The sequence below is a fragment of the Crocuta crocuta genome, unplaced genomic scaffold (assembly GCF_008692635.1).
Source record: "Crocuta crocuta isolate KB4526 unplaced genomic scaffold, BGI_CrCroc_1.0 scaffold130, whole genome shotgun sequence".
In the NCBI taxonomy this organism is placed as follows: domain Eukaryota; kingdom Metazoa; phylum Chordata; class Mammalia; order Carnivora; family Hyaenidae; genus Crocuta; species Crocuta crocuta.
Window position 1 is genome coordinate 7631678 of NW_027527920.1, and position 13670 is coordinate 7645347.

Below are 13670 nucleotides of genomic sequence, written 5' to 3' on the forward strand. Positions count from 1 at the left end.
GGGGGGGTGGAGGGCAAAGCTCTGCACCCAAAGACCAGGTGGGGAGGCTGATGAAACAAGCATACTCTTCCAGAGAGCAAGGAGCTGACTTACCATTTATTCACAAAATCTTGAAATTCCAGACTGAATACTCCACTGGGCAGCTTTGGAGGAGGCTGTAAATACATGTCAAGACCTAAGAAATGCCTGGCTTCCTTCTCCAGCCATATTCCCCACAAACCCGCTCTCCCCCAGGTCTCAGTACAGTGCTGCCCTTAACCAGCCAAGGGAAGGCAGGGGTTGGAGGTGAGTGGCTACGTGCTGGGTCACCCAGGTGGACCCACTGGTCTCACAAACCACAGCTGGAACCGGGGCCAAGTTTGTGGCTACCACTCACTTGACTAGCGACTAAACAAATCACGGTTTCTCTCTGAACCTTAGTTTATCCGTCTACTACCTGAGGAGGACCTCATTCTCTCTGGGGCCCCTTCTAGCTGATCATCTGTAAACCGTGGCGTGTGGCATGGAACTAGCAGCTAGGGGGGGTGTGCTAATCACCAGGCGTAGCCCAGCCCAGACAGCACCTGTGGGAGACACAGAAGGCTAAACTGTAAAATTACAGTTTTCTGAACCCCAAAGAAGCAGCGGAGGAAGGTTAATACATCAGTGAAAGAGAGCTGGGTCTGGAAGAATGTTCCCTGCACACTCTAGGAATGAGGCTGTTTGCAGGCATCAACCCAGGGATACTGGCAACTCTCGTTTTGCCCAGGGTACGGGGTGGAAGTCACGCAAGGCGACAAAGGACAGGGCTTCCACAACAGCAGGCTGGTGAGCCGCGTCTGAGGGTCAGGGGCTGAAACCCAGCTCTCGGGCTGCAGACAGGTGCTGCTGCTGAGAGGGATGAAGGCAACGTTCAAAGAGAATGCTTGGCCTCCAGAGTCCAGGCCTGTCCCCAGTAGGATGGGGGCTGGGCAAAGGAGAGGCTGTGAGGCACCACACCCACACCACACAGCCCAGCCTCCTGGGAGGGTAGGGATGGGAGCTGGGAGGAGTGGGTGGTAAGGAAGAGCACTAGGGCGGAAGGAACTTAGCTGCTTTTCGTCTTGGAGCCCGAGTGTCCTCACATGTAGGACAAAGACAGTGACACCAGCAGGGCCCACCAGAGGCCGGCAGTGCACACGAGGAGACTGGCAGCTGCTGATTTAAGCTCAGGCGCGCTCTTCCGTCACGCGGTTCCCACCCCGCACCACCCAGCTCAGGTCAAGGCAGTAGATGATGGCCTCCCTCACTACCACCTGTGCCTGCCTGGAGTCGGTAAGCGGCCGAGATCATATGCTGAACTTGGGCTCCAGGTCTCACTGCTTAGCACAAAGCTGTGCACACAGTAAGGGGAGGTAAGTTAACCGCCCTAGTTAGTGACTTATTAACTGATGGAGTGGAAACAGGATTTTCCCTGTTTGGTTTGTAATGGACAAGGGGACCATTTTGAGCCTTCTGGGGCCTGGTGTTAGAGAGTATTAAGAAAGTGAAAAATGACCCCACTAGTCTCTTGAAGAGAACAGAGCCATGCCTTTTACCATGTACTCCAGCTGAGTGGGGCCTCCAGCTGCCTCCCAGGCCTAACAGAGCTCGTCCCTTCTCCTCCACTCCCCACACCACCCGAGGCCGGGGGTGCTGGCCCTACCTCCTGAAATCCTGCTGCAAAGCCCCACTCCTGCAGCCCTGCCCCAGGCCCTCTGCGCCACTGCTCCCCGCCCCCTCAAACCCACATTTGATGAATGCTGGTCTCTTTCTTCCTTGATCCTTTTTTTCATTCAAACATACTGGCATATGTGTGTGACACAAATAAGGTGTGTTCTTTGCATTAAAGTCAGCCAGCAGTAATAAGCCAAAAGAAACTTCCATCGTCTAGAGAGAACCATTTCATACAACTTTTCAGACTTTATATGCACGTATATGCATACAGATTTTTTAAAGAACTGGTCACTGTACACATAACTTTGTAATGTTTTCCACACAATTTATAGTGAATATTTTTCATACCTGTCTCTACACTGTCATTTTTTACACCTATTGCTTTTAATGGCACTAACAATAGAAAACCCTATATTGCAGGTATGTGCGGACTTAACCTTGCCTCCCATATAAATCTAATGGTCTTCACAACGAGGGACTTTTGTTTTCCTGTCTGCAGCCCCCATTCTGTCCCTAGCTCTACCCCACAGTGCACACGTAGCCCACAGTAAATGCACAAGAAATGCTTGGTGAATGAAGGAGTAAGAATGTAATGGGCACACTGGAGGCTCCTGAATCTGAGAGAGGACGAGAAACTCCTAGCTACCCAAAGATGTTCCCTGGGGAGGCCTGCAGCCTCTAAACCAGGCACTCGATTCCAAGAGCGTGGTACCCTACAGAAATCCCCACAGGAGCAGAGCCGCCCCACTGTGGGAACAACACACAGGCTTCCCAAAATAACGGAGTCTTTTCTTAATAGAAGCAGATACTGAGGCCAAGGAAGCCATGCGGTACTTACCTCGTTGACTATGTAATCCAACAACTCAAAAATCGCCATAGGAGGTCGGCTGTCCATTCCATAAGCTACAGATTTTAGAAGAGAAAAAAGAAAAACACTTCTCAGAAAACCAGGTTATTTGCTAGTATGAGACTAGAGACTTGGGCAGGGGTCCTGGGGACCAGAACAGGGTGGTGGACAATAAGCAGACACACAAGAGCCCCAGATAAGGACAAAGAAACAGGGGACCAGCAAAGGCCCCAGAGTCAGCCTGCCGGGTAGGAGTCTGGGCTCTACCACCTCCAAGGTTTGTGACCTCAGGCGAGTCCGCTGCTGCTGAGCTGTTTTGAGTTTGGTAAAGTGGAGATGGATCATCATGTCCGCCGTTCGTCCCTTCCTTATGCTGAGAGAGGAGCTAATGAGGTAATAACTAAGTAAGTTGGGGACTTAGGTTTTAATTCTCCCTGAACTTAGGTTTCTCCCTTTTATACTCCAGAGTACCAAGCCAGCCCCTGGACCCACCATCAGCAACCCCTGTCCTCTGCTTCTCCCTTCACCTACACCCTCTCCCATGAAGGCCTCAGAGACAGGTCTTCCTGGTCACAAAGGTGTGTCCGGGCAGGAATGACATCAGAAGATGGCGGTGGCTGGGCCAGCATCTTCCCAGCACCAGGTTTACTTCCCAGCTTTCATGATCAGTGAGGCATGCGGTGTGGCACAGTGCTCAGCACCTAGGACTCTGACTTGGTCACTTATAGTATGTAGTCTCAACAAGTCAGGCACTTTGTGCCTCAGTTTCCTCACATCTAAGAGATTATAATGGTGCTCACACATGATTGCTATTAAAATTAGACAATACTGGACAAATCCATGGAGACAAAGTAGATTAGTGGTTGCCAGGGGATGGGGGTAGGAGGAGCTGGGAGTGATTGATTGTTCATGGAGGGGAGGTTTCTTTTTGGGGTGATGGAAGTGTTCTGGAATTACACAGTGGTGATGACTGTACAACATGGAAGAATATACTAAAAACCACTGAACTGTACACTTTACAATGTGCGTTTTATGTTATGTGAATTTTTTCTCAAAATCTACCTAAAAAAAGTCATGGGGTTTAAAACTTAGCTAGTGCATATAAAGTACTAAGTACAGTGTCAGGAACAGTGCAAGTTGTCCACAGTAACAATTTAACACCCACCTGCAGACCCTGCTCTGCTCCTCCCCCCAACCCCCAGCCTGGCAGCGTTCAATCAGCTCCCCAGAAACCGCAGCAGTAAGGGACGCCCCCAGTCCAAGCTGGGGCCACTCACAGCTGAGGGGCCTTCCCGGGGTCCTCGGCCTGGGTGGTGTCTCTGCCACATCTCCCTCCACTTGGCACCCAAACATCAGCTCCAGCTCCTTGGCATCTGGAGGAGGGATGGGATACCTCCCGACTGCCATCTCCACCAGAGACAGCCCCATGCTCCAGATGTCCGACTGCACAGAGTAGTGAGTCCCCTGCAGTCTTTCTGGCTGCAGAAGAAACAGACACAGTTGTGGTCACCTGTGAGCTTAATCCAGGCCCACAAGGAAGAGGGACAGGCGAGGCTCCACAGACACTCCAGGGAGGCCTCAGGACTCCTTGCCCCTTTGAGGCTTGCCTGAACTGCAGGGAGTGGCCTATCCCACCTGGTCCCAGGCCCCCGCCCTAGATCTGCTGACACACTTTATCTTCTTTGGAACTTCCACTAACTGCTTTCACTTGGTTTCTGATCTGCCCCCGACTACTACATTCAAACCCTAGCTGGTTCCTGGGGCTCTGGCCCACGCCTCCTCCCTGCCATCTCCCTGTAACCTGCTCTCAACTAACAGCCTCTGGGCCTGGCTGGACCCTGGCTGCCACTTCAGCTGGCGCTCCAGTTTTGCCCAGTCTGCTCACTGTCTTGCACGTGCAGCACAGCTTGTCCAAAGCCCAGCCTGTGAGGTTCATCTTGTCACCTTCCTCTGAAACATGAGGCTTCTGGAACATCGGTCATGGATTAAGTGTGCACTGGGTAGAGAGTGCACACTTAAGGGGCGCATGGGTGGCTCAGTGGGTTAAGCATCCAACTTTGGCTCAGGTCATGATCTCGCAGTCCATGAGTTCGAGCCCCCATGAGGCTCTATGCTAACAGCTCAACTGCTTCAGATTCTGTGTCTCCCTCTCTCTCCGTCCCCCCCGCCTCCAACTCATGCTCTGTCTCTTTTTCTGCCTCTCAGAATAATAAACATTAAAAAACAAAAACACCAGCCTTAAGAGTCAGGTGAGCTGAACTCTAAGACCAGCTACACCACGGACTCACGGACTGTCCATGGACAACACGGAGCAGTAGAAAAGACAAAGGATCTGAGGTCAGGCGACCTGAGTTCACATTCCAACTCTGTTACTTGTAAACTTTGTGATCCTGAGCCTCAGTTTCCTCATCTATAATATGGGGCTGATGAACATGGTGTTAACAACAATAAGGATGTTAACAAAATACCTGCTCTCCTTACTAGGATTACCAAGAAGGTCAAACCAAATGAAAATGTATGTTAGATGCTACAAAATTCTACACAAATATGGGTTGAGTTGGCAGAGTCAGGAAAAAAAAATACGTAGTGCTATACAAAGCATTATTTTTATTCAGTGTTAATTGAAATAACACATGTATTTCAAGAACTCTACAGAGTCTTTATTCTGACAATTCTACTTTTTTTTTTTAGACATCATTAATGTCTCCCAAAGGATTTTTCACTAACTCAAACACTGGACTGTTTTGGAACTTACCATGTAACCACAAAAACCTGAACCACTAACCTTGGATCAATAGGTCCGGGGGTGTTGATGGATTTGGGACTTTGTGGCTGACAGCTGAGTGGTCCAAAATGCTAGCTGCTCAGTTCTTCGACTGCCTGAGGACTAACTGGCAAGGAGACCTGGCTTTCAGCCCAGGCTCTGCATCTGGATTTTCTCATCTCTAAAATGGGAGCAATAATCTTCCCTCTCACAGGGCCACCAGAGAGATGAGGACATGGGAAACACTATGTGCTGGGATGCCCCAGCCTCTGTGCCCGCCCCTCAATTAATCCGAGCCTGCACTCACTGCCCCCTCCACAGAGATTGCCACCCACCCTAAGGCTCCTCTATCTGCCCCATGCCAGCACTCACCCAGAGTTACCTGCTCCATTTACTCACCAAGCCCTCCCTGGGCACCTACCACGTGCCAGGCCCCAAGCCAGACCCTAGGGACAACTGAGACACCTGCGGCCCTATCCTTGTCCACCCAAGCTCACGGCATGGGGGACAGGAGAGACATGCTGCCACCTCCTTGGGGAGGGACCATGATGCCTCATCCCTCATTCTTTCTCCCCGACCCCCATCACCCAGCACAGGTTCTGGCTCTGCAGGGGAAGCCACCCACTTAGCTCCTATCCCTGCCCATGCAAGATATGTGAGAAATGAACCCGCTGCTCATACCGACATGTAGGACCTTGTGCCCACGAAGGAGTTGGCCATGGAGTCGATGAGCTGCCCGCTGACCCCAAAGTCACAGAGCTTGATCTCCCCACGGGAGTTCACTAGGATGTTGGAAGGCTTGACATCTGCAGGGGAGGAAACAAAGAAAGGGAGAGAGTTGACATAGGTGGATCCGGGAGAGGGAGGAGGGTGAGTACTCTACAGACAGCCCAGCCCCAAGCATGAGTTCAACAACCTGCTGCCATCGTAAAGCCAGCCCTTGGCTTGCAAACACTGGACACCAAGGTCCCTCATTCCCCGTAGTTCAGGTTTCGAGAAAGGAATGTCAGATGAGAAAATGACAACCTGTTGTATAAGCAGGACAGAAAGCCAGTGGATTTTCACTCTTTGAGAATCCAGACTTAAACACATGACCCACAGGAAGAAGTCCATTATCATGAATAATCAAGATTTCCAAGTTTGTTGTCTCAATCACTCATACTGGCAAGATACAGGATCTATGGTTGAATCATAAGGTAGGAAGAAAAACACAAATAGTAAGACCTGTATGCCTGCTGAGGCTCAGACCAAAGACTAGAGATGGGACGGGGGCAGGAATTCCCATTTTTGACCTTGATATCAAGCACGCTTTATGCGTAGTTTGGCAGAGGCTGGGAGCTAACTTAACGGTTTTCACTGAAGTTACTTCCCGAACGGCCTCCACAGCTGCAGCCAGCTGTCAGTCAAGGGGACTCAGTCCCTCACTGCCCTGCGGGGACCAGTCAGGTCAGGGAAGTGCCCCCGGAACCACCCTCAACCCCGGCCCTCCCCATTTCCCACCTGGCTGCCACCATCACTACTAGTCCATTGACCCTTCCCTTTGCAGAGGTAGGTAAACTTCCAAATGTTCTTCTTCTGCCATCTCGATTCAAACAACTGCCCTACAGAGTGGGCAGAGCAGGGTCAAGTGTTCTCTTTTACAGGTGGGAAAACAATGCCGGAACTTGGTACAAGTCCCCAGGCTGGGGTTTTGTGGTCCATGTCAGCAGTGAGACCCGTCAAGAGCAGGCCATACCCCAGGGTAAAAACATGGCCAAGACAGGAAGTCCCTAACAGAAGTGACAGAGATGCCACAAAGGGTATCCAGAGTGCTAGAGAAACAAACCAAGTCCCCATAATTCAAACCTACTAGAACTACTATTCCCATTTCATTATTTTCCCCTTCAGGGCTCTCAGATGAATGCATTTACATGCATGCCTCAGAGATCTGGCAGCTCCTTCTCCACCACTACAATAAAGTGAGTATCACCATGCAGAGAGTAAGATGAATGTTTTGGTTCGCAGGTACATATACAAGTTATGTTTACGTTACCCTATAGTCTGTTAAATATACAGCATCATTATGTCTAAAAACAACAATGTACATACCTGAATTTAAAAATACTTCAGTGCTAAAAAATGCTAACCATGGATGCCTGGGTGGCTCGGTCAGTTATTAAGAGTCCAACTCTTGATTTCAGCTTAGGTCACAATCTCGCAGTTTGTGAGTTCGAGCCCCACATCAGGCTCTGTGCTATCAGTGTAGAGCCTGTTTGGAAGTCCCTCTTTTTCTGCCTTTCCCCCACTTGTGCCCTCTCAAAATAAACATTTTTTTTTAACTGCTAACCATTTTAGTGGGTCATAATCACAGATCACCATAAGAAATAATGAAAATTTTGAGTAATTCAAGAACTACCAAACATGACTCAGAGACATGAAGTAAGCAAATGCTGTTGGAAAAATGGCACAGACTTGCTTGACGCAGGACTGACACAGTCATTTTGTAGAAAATGCAGTACCTGCAAAGCATGATAAAATGATATATGCCTGTACTTATCCTTAAACAGACCCTAACAAGTCCATGTATCTTCCAAGGATAAAGTGAAAAAAAACCCCACCCTCTCGCATCCCAGTAAGTCCTTCCCTTGACCCCCTCACCCCTCATTTCCAAGGCCGGGTCAAGTCCTAAGGGCAGTGCTCAGCCAGCTCAAGCTTCTCTGTACCCACCACCAGCCCCTCCAGGGCAGGGCTGCTGGCTGCCCGCCCCAGCACTGTAACCCCAGAGCCGGCACAGTAACTGGCCCACACTAGATGCTCCAAACCACTTGTGAATGACTGGCTCTAAGCTCACCGGGTACATACGCAAGCACCCCGAGCCATTGGTGTGGTCACCTTCCCAAGACCTAGCCTTCCTCACAGCACAGGACACAAGACCTTTCCAACCGCACCCCTCCCCCTCCCCCTGCCGGCATGCTCCCTGTGTCTCCTACATACAGACTTCTAGAATGCAACCATCTGAAGTAGCCTTAAAGGGAGTTTGGCTCTTCTCCTTTAGTCTAAGGCCCAAAACAGTCTAGCAACTTGCCCAAGGTCACACTGCAAAAACAGTGAAGCTGAACCCAGAACTCAGGCCCAGGTATCAGAGAAGCCCACCGCCACAGGATGCGCCTCCACTGTATGCACCCGCTTCTGTTCACTGAGGACTACGCTGTGCCAGGCCCCATGCACACACCAGGGAGACAATGGTGAGAACTGATCGAGGTCCTGCTGTCACAAAGCTTACGTCATAGTGTGATTTGAGCACAGACAAAACCCGGCAAATGCGCAAGCCAAGTGGTCTCAGTGCCATGAAGGAAATAAAAATGATAAAACCAGGTCACAGCCCAGACCTTGAGNTAGAGTCACACACCCTCCTGGGGAATGACTTCCATAGGGACAAACTTTTCTTCAGTTTCTTCCCCACACCTAGAGTTAGGGCAGGCTCCAGGCCAAGGAGCCTCTGGCCCTCACTTACCCTCCTCAAATAGAGGACAGACGCCCGGCCCCTGAGGTTAGTGTTCAGTGTGTGGCAAGGCCACTGAGCGGCGGCCAGAGCAGGGGAGGACCAGCTGGGAGATGGTGCTCCGGGGGGCAGTGGTGGGGAGAAGCGCGGAGGCCCTCCAACACGAGCCTCTCTTCACATTTGCCACTGGATGCCCCAGCCCTTCACCCCAGTGCCTGGACCACCAAGCCAGGGCTCCCTTGCCTCCCAAATGTGCTGAGGTAGTTTAGGCCCCATTTTCAAGCCAAGGGGCAGCCCTGACTCAAGAGACCTGTGTTCAAATCCCAGCCCTGCTGCCTGCTCAAACAGCAGCCTCGAGCCAGCCCCTCTGCTCCTCTAGCACCAGCCACCTGTCAGCAATGCGGTGGTGACACCAGAGGTCTTGGGACCCTGCCAGGCGGTGACCAGGACCAACCTAACGTGGTGTGGGCATGTACAGGGCACGCCACATCACAGAGACAGGGGATTCCTCCACAAGCCACCCTGCAAGACAAGCAGCTCACCCACCAGAGCCCAGCTTGGGCCCTCCCCAACGGAGAGCGGGTTTTCCTTTCTCTGCTGCCTTCCTTCCCTGCTCTGCTTCTCCCCGGGCTGCTCAGGAGTGGCCGCACGGCCTCTGAAACCGCTCGCATCTGATTTCTATTCACATGGCAAGCCAGTCTCCTTTCCTCTGAATTATGTAACACCGCTTTCCTCAATCCCTGCCTGTCAGCTCCGGCTTCCCCCACGCCAGGGAACAACACCGGCTGGTAGGCTGCAGAGACCACAGGGGATGGGGTCAGAGGAGCAGAGGCAAAGCCTGAGGGGCCCCTCCTGGTGACCCAGAAGGCTGGACAACAAGCGGCCTGCAGACCTGCAGATCACTCTCCATCACTCAACTCCAGAACGTGTGGCTGAGCCACCAGGCGGGGACATGCCCCTCCCGGGCAGCCCCAGCCAAATCAGGCTCTCCTCTGGGGGCGCAAGAGGTACCCATGAGACAAGGCCAGAGAGACTGTTTCCTCCAGCTGACAGTACCTCCTCTTTGCTCTCCACAATCGCCGCCCTCCCTCCTCTGTCCCTGTCCCCAGCATCTGTGTCCTCACTTGGTCCTGCAGAACAAGTGGCATTCCTCTGGTGAGACAGTCCCTGCACGGAGCCTTGCAGTCAGGTGCAGGCCTCTCAGCCTGGCTTTCCAAGCCCGCCACCGCTCCTGCCTCACCTCTCCAGCTTCGTGCTGTGACACGGCCCCATGTGCACCTGCCCCTCTGGGCTGGGCCCTACACAGGAAACATGCTTCTTTCTCACTCACCCTCACCATGATTTCCAGGTGCAAGTGCTTCTGGGTCCCCTCCACCACTTGGGAAACTGCTCTGCTCCTGGGAGGGCTGAACCAGGGAAGGCCTCATTGGGCTTCTTCTCACATCATTCCTAACAGCAACCTCGACCGCTGTTCGAATCAGGGGCCCAGGCCCTCTCTACTTCCCTAGGCCTTCTCTAGGCCTTGCGTCCCTTTCTTACCCTCCAGTATCAGGAAGGTGAGGCTGGGGGAAACCCCAGGGCCTGGTGGGCCAGGCTACATTTTTGAGGAAGGATCCAGCACCCATGAGGCCTCCCCGGCTGACATGCTTCTTCAGGAAACTGATGAGAGGCTAAGGTTTGTTACCCCAATCCCGCTCAGTGCCTGAAAGAGTGAGGATGGGTAAGCCCCCCTTCTTCAAAAACAAACAAGGAAGTTTTAGGAGAAAACTAAGTAGAAGAAATATATTCTCTCATTTTCTGCCCCAGAAATAACTGCTGTTCACAGTCTTCTGATTTTTACCCCCACGGGTGCATGGGGGAGAAATTAACTTAATTTCTGAGCATCTGCCACCACTCTAAAACAAGAGGTTTGGATTAAATACTTCAGTGGGTCATTTGTTTATTCTATAAACAGTTACAACTGACCTATGAGTAAAAAGGACACAGTTCCCATACCTGTCCTCAAGGCCAACACCACCAGGGGAGACAGAAAATGAAAAATAACAAGAACATGCGTGCATCTGTATGATGGTAAGGGCAAAGACAGAGAGATGGTCAGGGCACTGTGGACGGATATTCTGAATTCTTCCAACCAGCCAGGCTCCGTGCCAGCCTGACTAGTGGGGGCGAGGTCTTTCTCAAGCAGATGAAGCAAGGTGTTGGCCTCCCAAAGGGTACTAAACCTCATCTTGTTTGGCAGAGAATCTGACAGGAAGTTGCATTCACTATGGGGGATGGGGGACAAGATGGAAGAAAATGGACATAAAGGAACGGAAGGGCAGGGGAGGGAAGCGGGGGACACAAGAGAAACAAGAAATGAGGGCTCCAGAGCAGTAAGCTGAGTGACACCTGGAAACCAGACATCTGGTGACAAAGGCTGAATCCAAAAGTGGGATGACTTTGGATAGTGAGTTAAAGGTTAAAGAAACAAAGACAAGTCAGATTTTTAAATGAGACTCTAGGCCTCAAATTACATCTTCTTAGAAACCCCAGTAGATCCTTAATAACCCTTCTCTAAAGGTGAAGAGATAGAAGGGAAAGGTGGCTGACCCAGGTAGGTCAAATAATGGTCTCCGCCTCCAGTTTAACTCATCCATGACCTCAAGGAGCTAATTAAATAGCAAAGGTAATTAACATTCAGAGAAAATCCCAAACACTTCAATTAGACATGAACTATAACCTCGTGTTCCCACCCAACCTTCCCCAAGAGCACAGCTTTCTCCCCCTAGCTGCTGCCCCCTCCTCCTCCAAACTGTGAAGGAGAATGGATGCAGCTAAGACAAGGTAGGGGTGGTGGGGGTGGTGGGGGTGGCGAGCCCAGCCAACCTGGGAAGACACCACACTAGCTCTGGGCCATGGAGGATTTACTACGCCAGGCCCTATAAATACAGTCTTCTTTAATCCTCAGAACACAGTGAGAAGCAAGCTATACATGCCAGTGTCGAGGTGAGAGACACAGAGGCTGAGAACCAGGGAGAAGTCTGTCAAGACTGCACAGGGAGCTAATGGCTACCTGATGCTACGATTACCCAGAGCCTCGATAATTGGGCTCTAGATGACAGAGCAAATGCTGAGTTGTACTCCAAAGTTTCAGAAGAGCCATTATTCAGTTGCAGGGACAGCGGTCAAAAGGTATAAACTTCCAGTTTTAAGATAAATATTCCTGAGATGTAATGTACAACGTAGTGACTACAGTCAACAATACTGAACCATACATTGCAAAGTTGCTAGAAGAGTGTATCTTTTTTTTTCTTTTTTCTTTTTCCCTTAGGTAATCTCTACACCCAACGTGGGGCTTGAAATCATGACCCAGAGATCAAGAGCCATAGGTTCTACTAACCAAGCTAGCCAGGAGCCCCTAAGAATACATCTCAAAAATTCTCATCACAGGGGCGCCTGGGTGGCTTAGTCGGTTAAGCGTCCAACTTTCGCTTAGGTCATGATCTCGCGGTTCGTGGGTTCGAGCCCCGCGTCGGGCTCTGTGCTGACTGCCAGCTCAGAGCCTGGAGCCTATTTCAGAGTCTGTGACTCCGTCTCTCTCTTACCCTCCCCTGCTCATGCTGTCTTTCTCTCTCTCTCTCCTAGAAATAAAAAAAAAAATTCTCATCACAATAAAAAAGAAATGTTAACTGTGTGGTGATGGATGTTAACTAAACTTCCTGTGGCGATCACTTCCCAGTAACTACCTCTGTCCAATCAGTATGCTGTGCAGCTGAAATTAACACAGTGTGATAGGTCAACCTTGTCTCAATTTTTTTTTTTAAAGTTGTGGTTGGGGGGCGCGCCTGGGTGGCTTAGTCGGTTAAGCGTCCGACTTTCGCTTAGGNCAGGGTCGTGGGCTTGAGCTCTGTGTTGGACTCTGCGCTGAGTGCGAGCCTGCTTGGGATTTTTCTGTCTCCCTCCCTCTCTCTCTGTCCCTCCCCCAGCATGCGTGCTCTCTCTCAAAGTAAACATTTTTAAAAATAATAAAAAATTTGGAAAATAAAAAATAGAAGTTGTGGTTGGGGAAGAGGGTCGCTCCCATTACAGACCTAACAAGCTTCATGTGGGACCAGGATCTGACCGGGCTCTGCTCCTGAGGGAAAAGCTTTCTCCGCTGGGAGTGCGCAGACTTCCCTCTTGCTTGCAGATGAGCTGACGGAGGGAAGGGCAGGGTGCTCCCACATCCTTCCGCTCACCACCAAAGGCCAGATCCTCACCAGCAGCCACCGTTACCTGTTACCTCTCCGTTTCTTAGGACCATGGCCAATGATGCAATTTAATTCTTTTCCTTCCCTCCCAAGAGTTATCAGTTTTGAAATGCTTTTATTGGCTCCCTCTGGGCACCCCTTTCGGCCAATGCTCATCTTCTGACCCGAAAGGTACACAAAGGCTGACAATTAAGCTAGACAGTACTGGAAGCATTCAGAGTCTGCTTTTCTTTTTCAGAATTTGGTTTTCATTAGTACACGCCACTCCAAGAAATGGTCAACATGTTTAAAACAGGATGTAACAAAAGCCACAGCAAAAGTTATAGAGGTTATACTAAAAAGAGGGGGATCTGAGGGGGTGAGAGAGAGTGAAGACAAAGGAAATGAGGCATTTCAAGGGAAACACGGGTCTTGGATTCTTGGTCTCTCATTTTCAATGGCCCCTTAATAATATTTGGCAGAGCAGCCCCATTTTACAGATATGGAAATCAAGGCTTAAGGAGATAGATGCCCCTTGCCAAAGATCACAAAGTAGCTTTTCCATTAAAAGAAACTGCCTTAAAGCACACATTTCCCCTTGCAGGCTGTGGGCTAATTCAGAGGACAGGAGATCCGCAATCTAGCTCAAAGCCAATCACCCACCCGCAGGCAGGAAAACAATGTTGGCTAACTTGG

At 50.6% G+C, this 13670-nt stretch overlaps 1 protein-coding gene across 1 annotated transcript in view; it reads right to left on the minus strand.

The window, feature by feature from the left end:
* Positions 1 to 13670, minus strand: part of MAP2K1 (mitogen-activated protein kinase kinase 1) — a 76525-nt gene that overhangs the window by 1082 nt on the left and 61773 nt on the right. Inside the window, exons 6-9 of the mRNA XM_077746831.1 lie at positions 5967 to 6091; positions 3799 to 4000; positions 2513 to 2577; positions 94 to 155 (exon numbers count right to left, since the gene is read on the minus strand). Of these exons, the coding sequence (XP_077602957.1) occupies positions 94 to 155; positions 2513 to 2577; positions 3799 to 4000; positions 5967 to 6091 (454 nt within the window). The remainder of the gene's footprint in view (positions 1 to 93; positions 156 to 2512; positions 2578 to 3798; positions 4001 to 5966; positions 6092 to 13670) is intronic.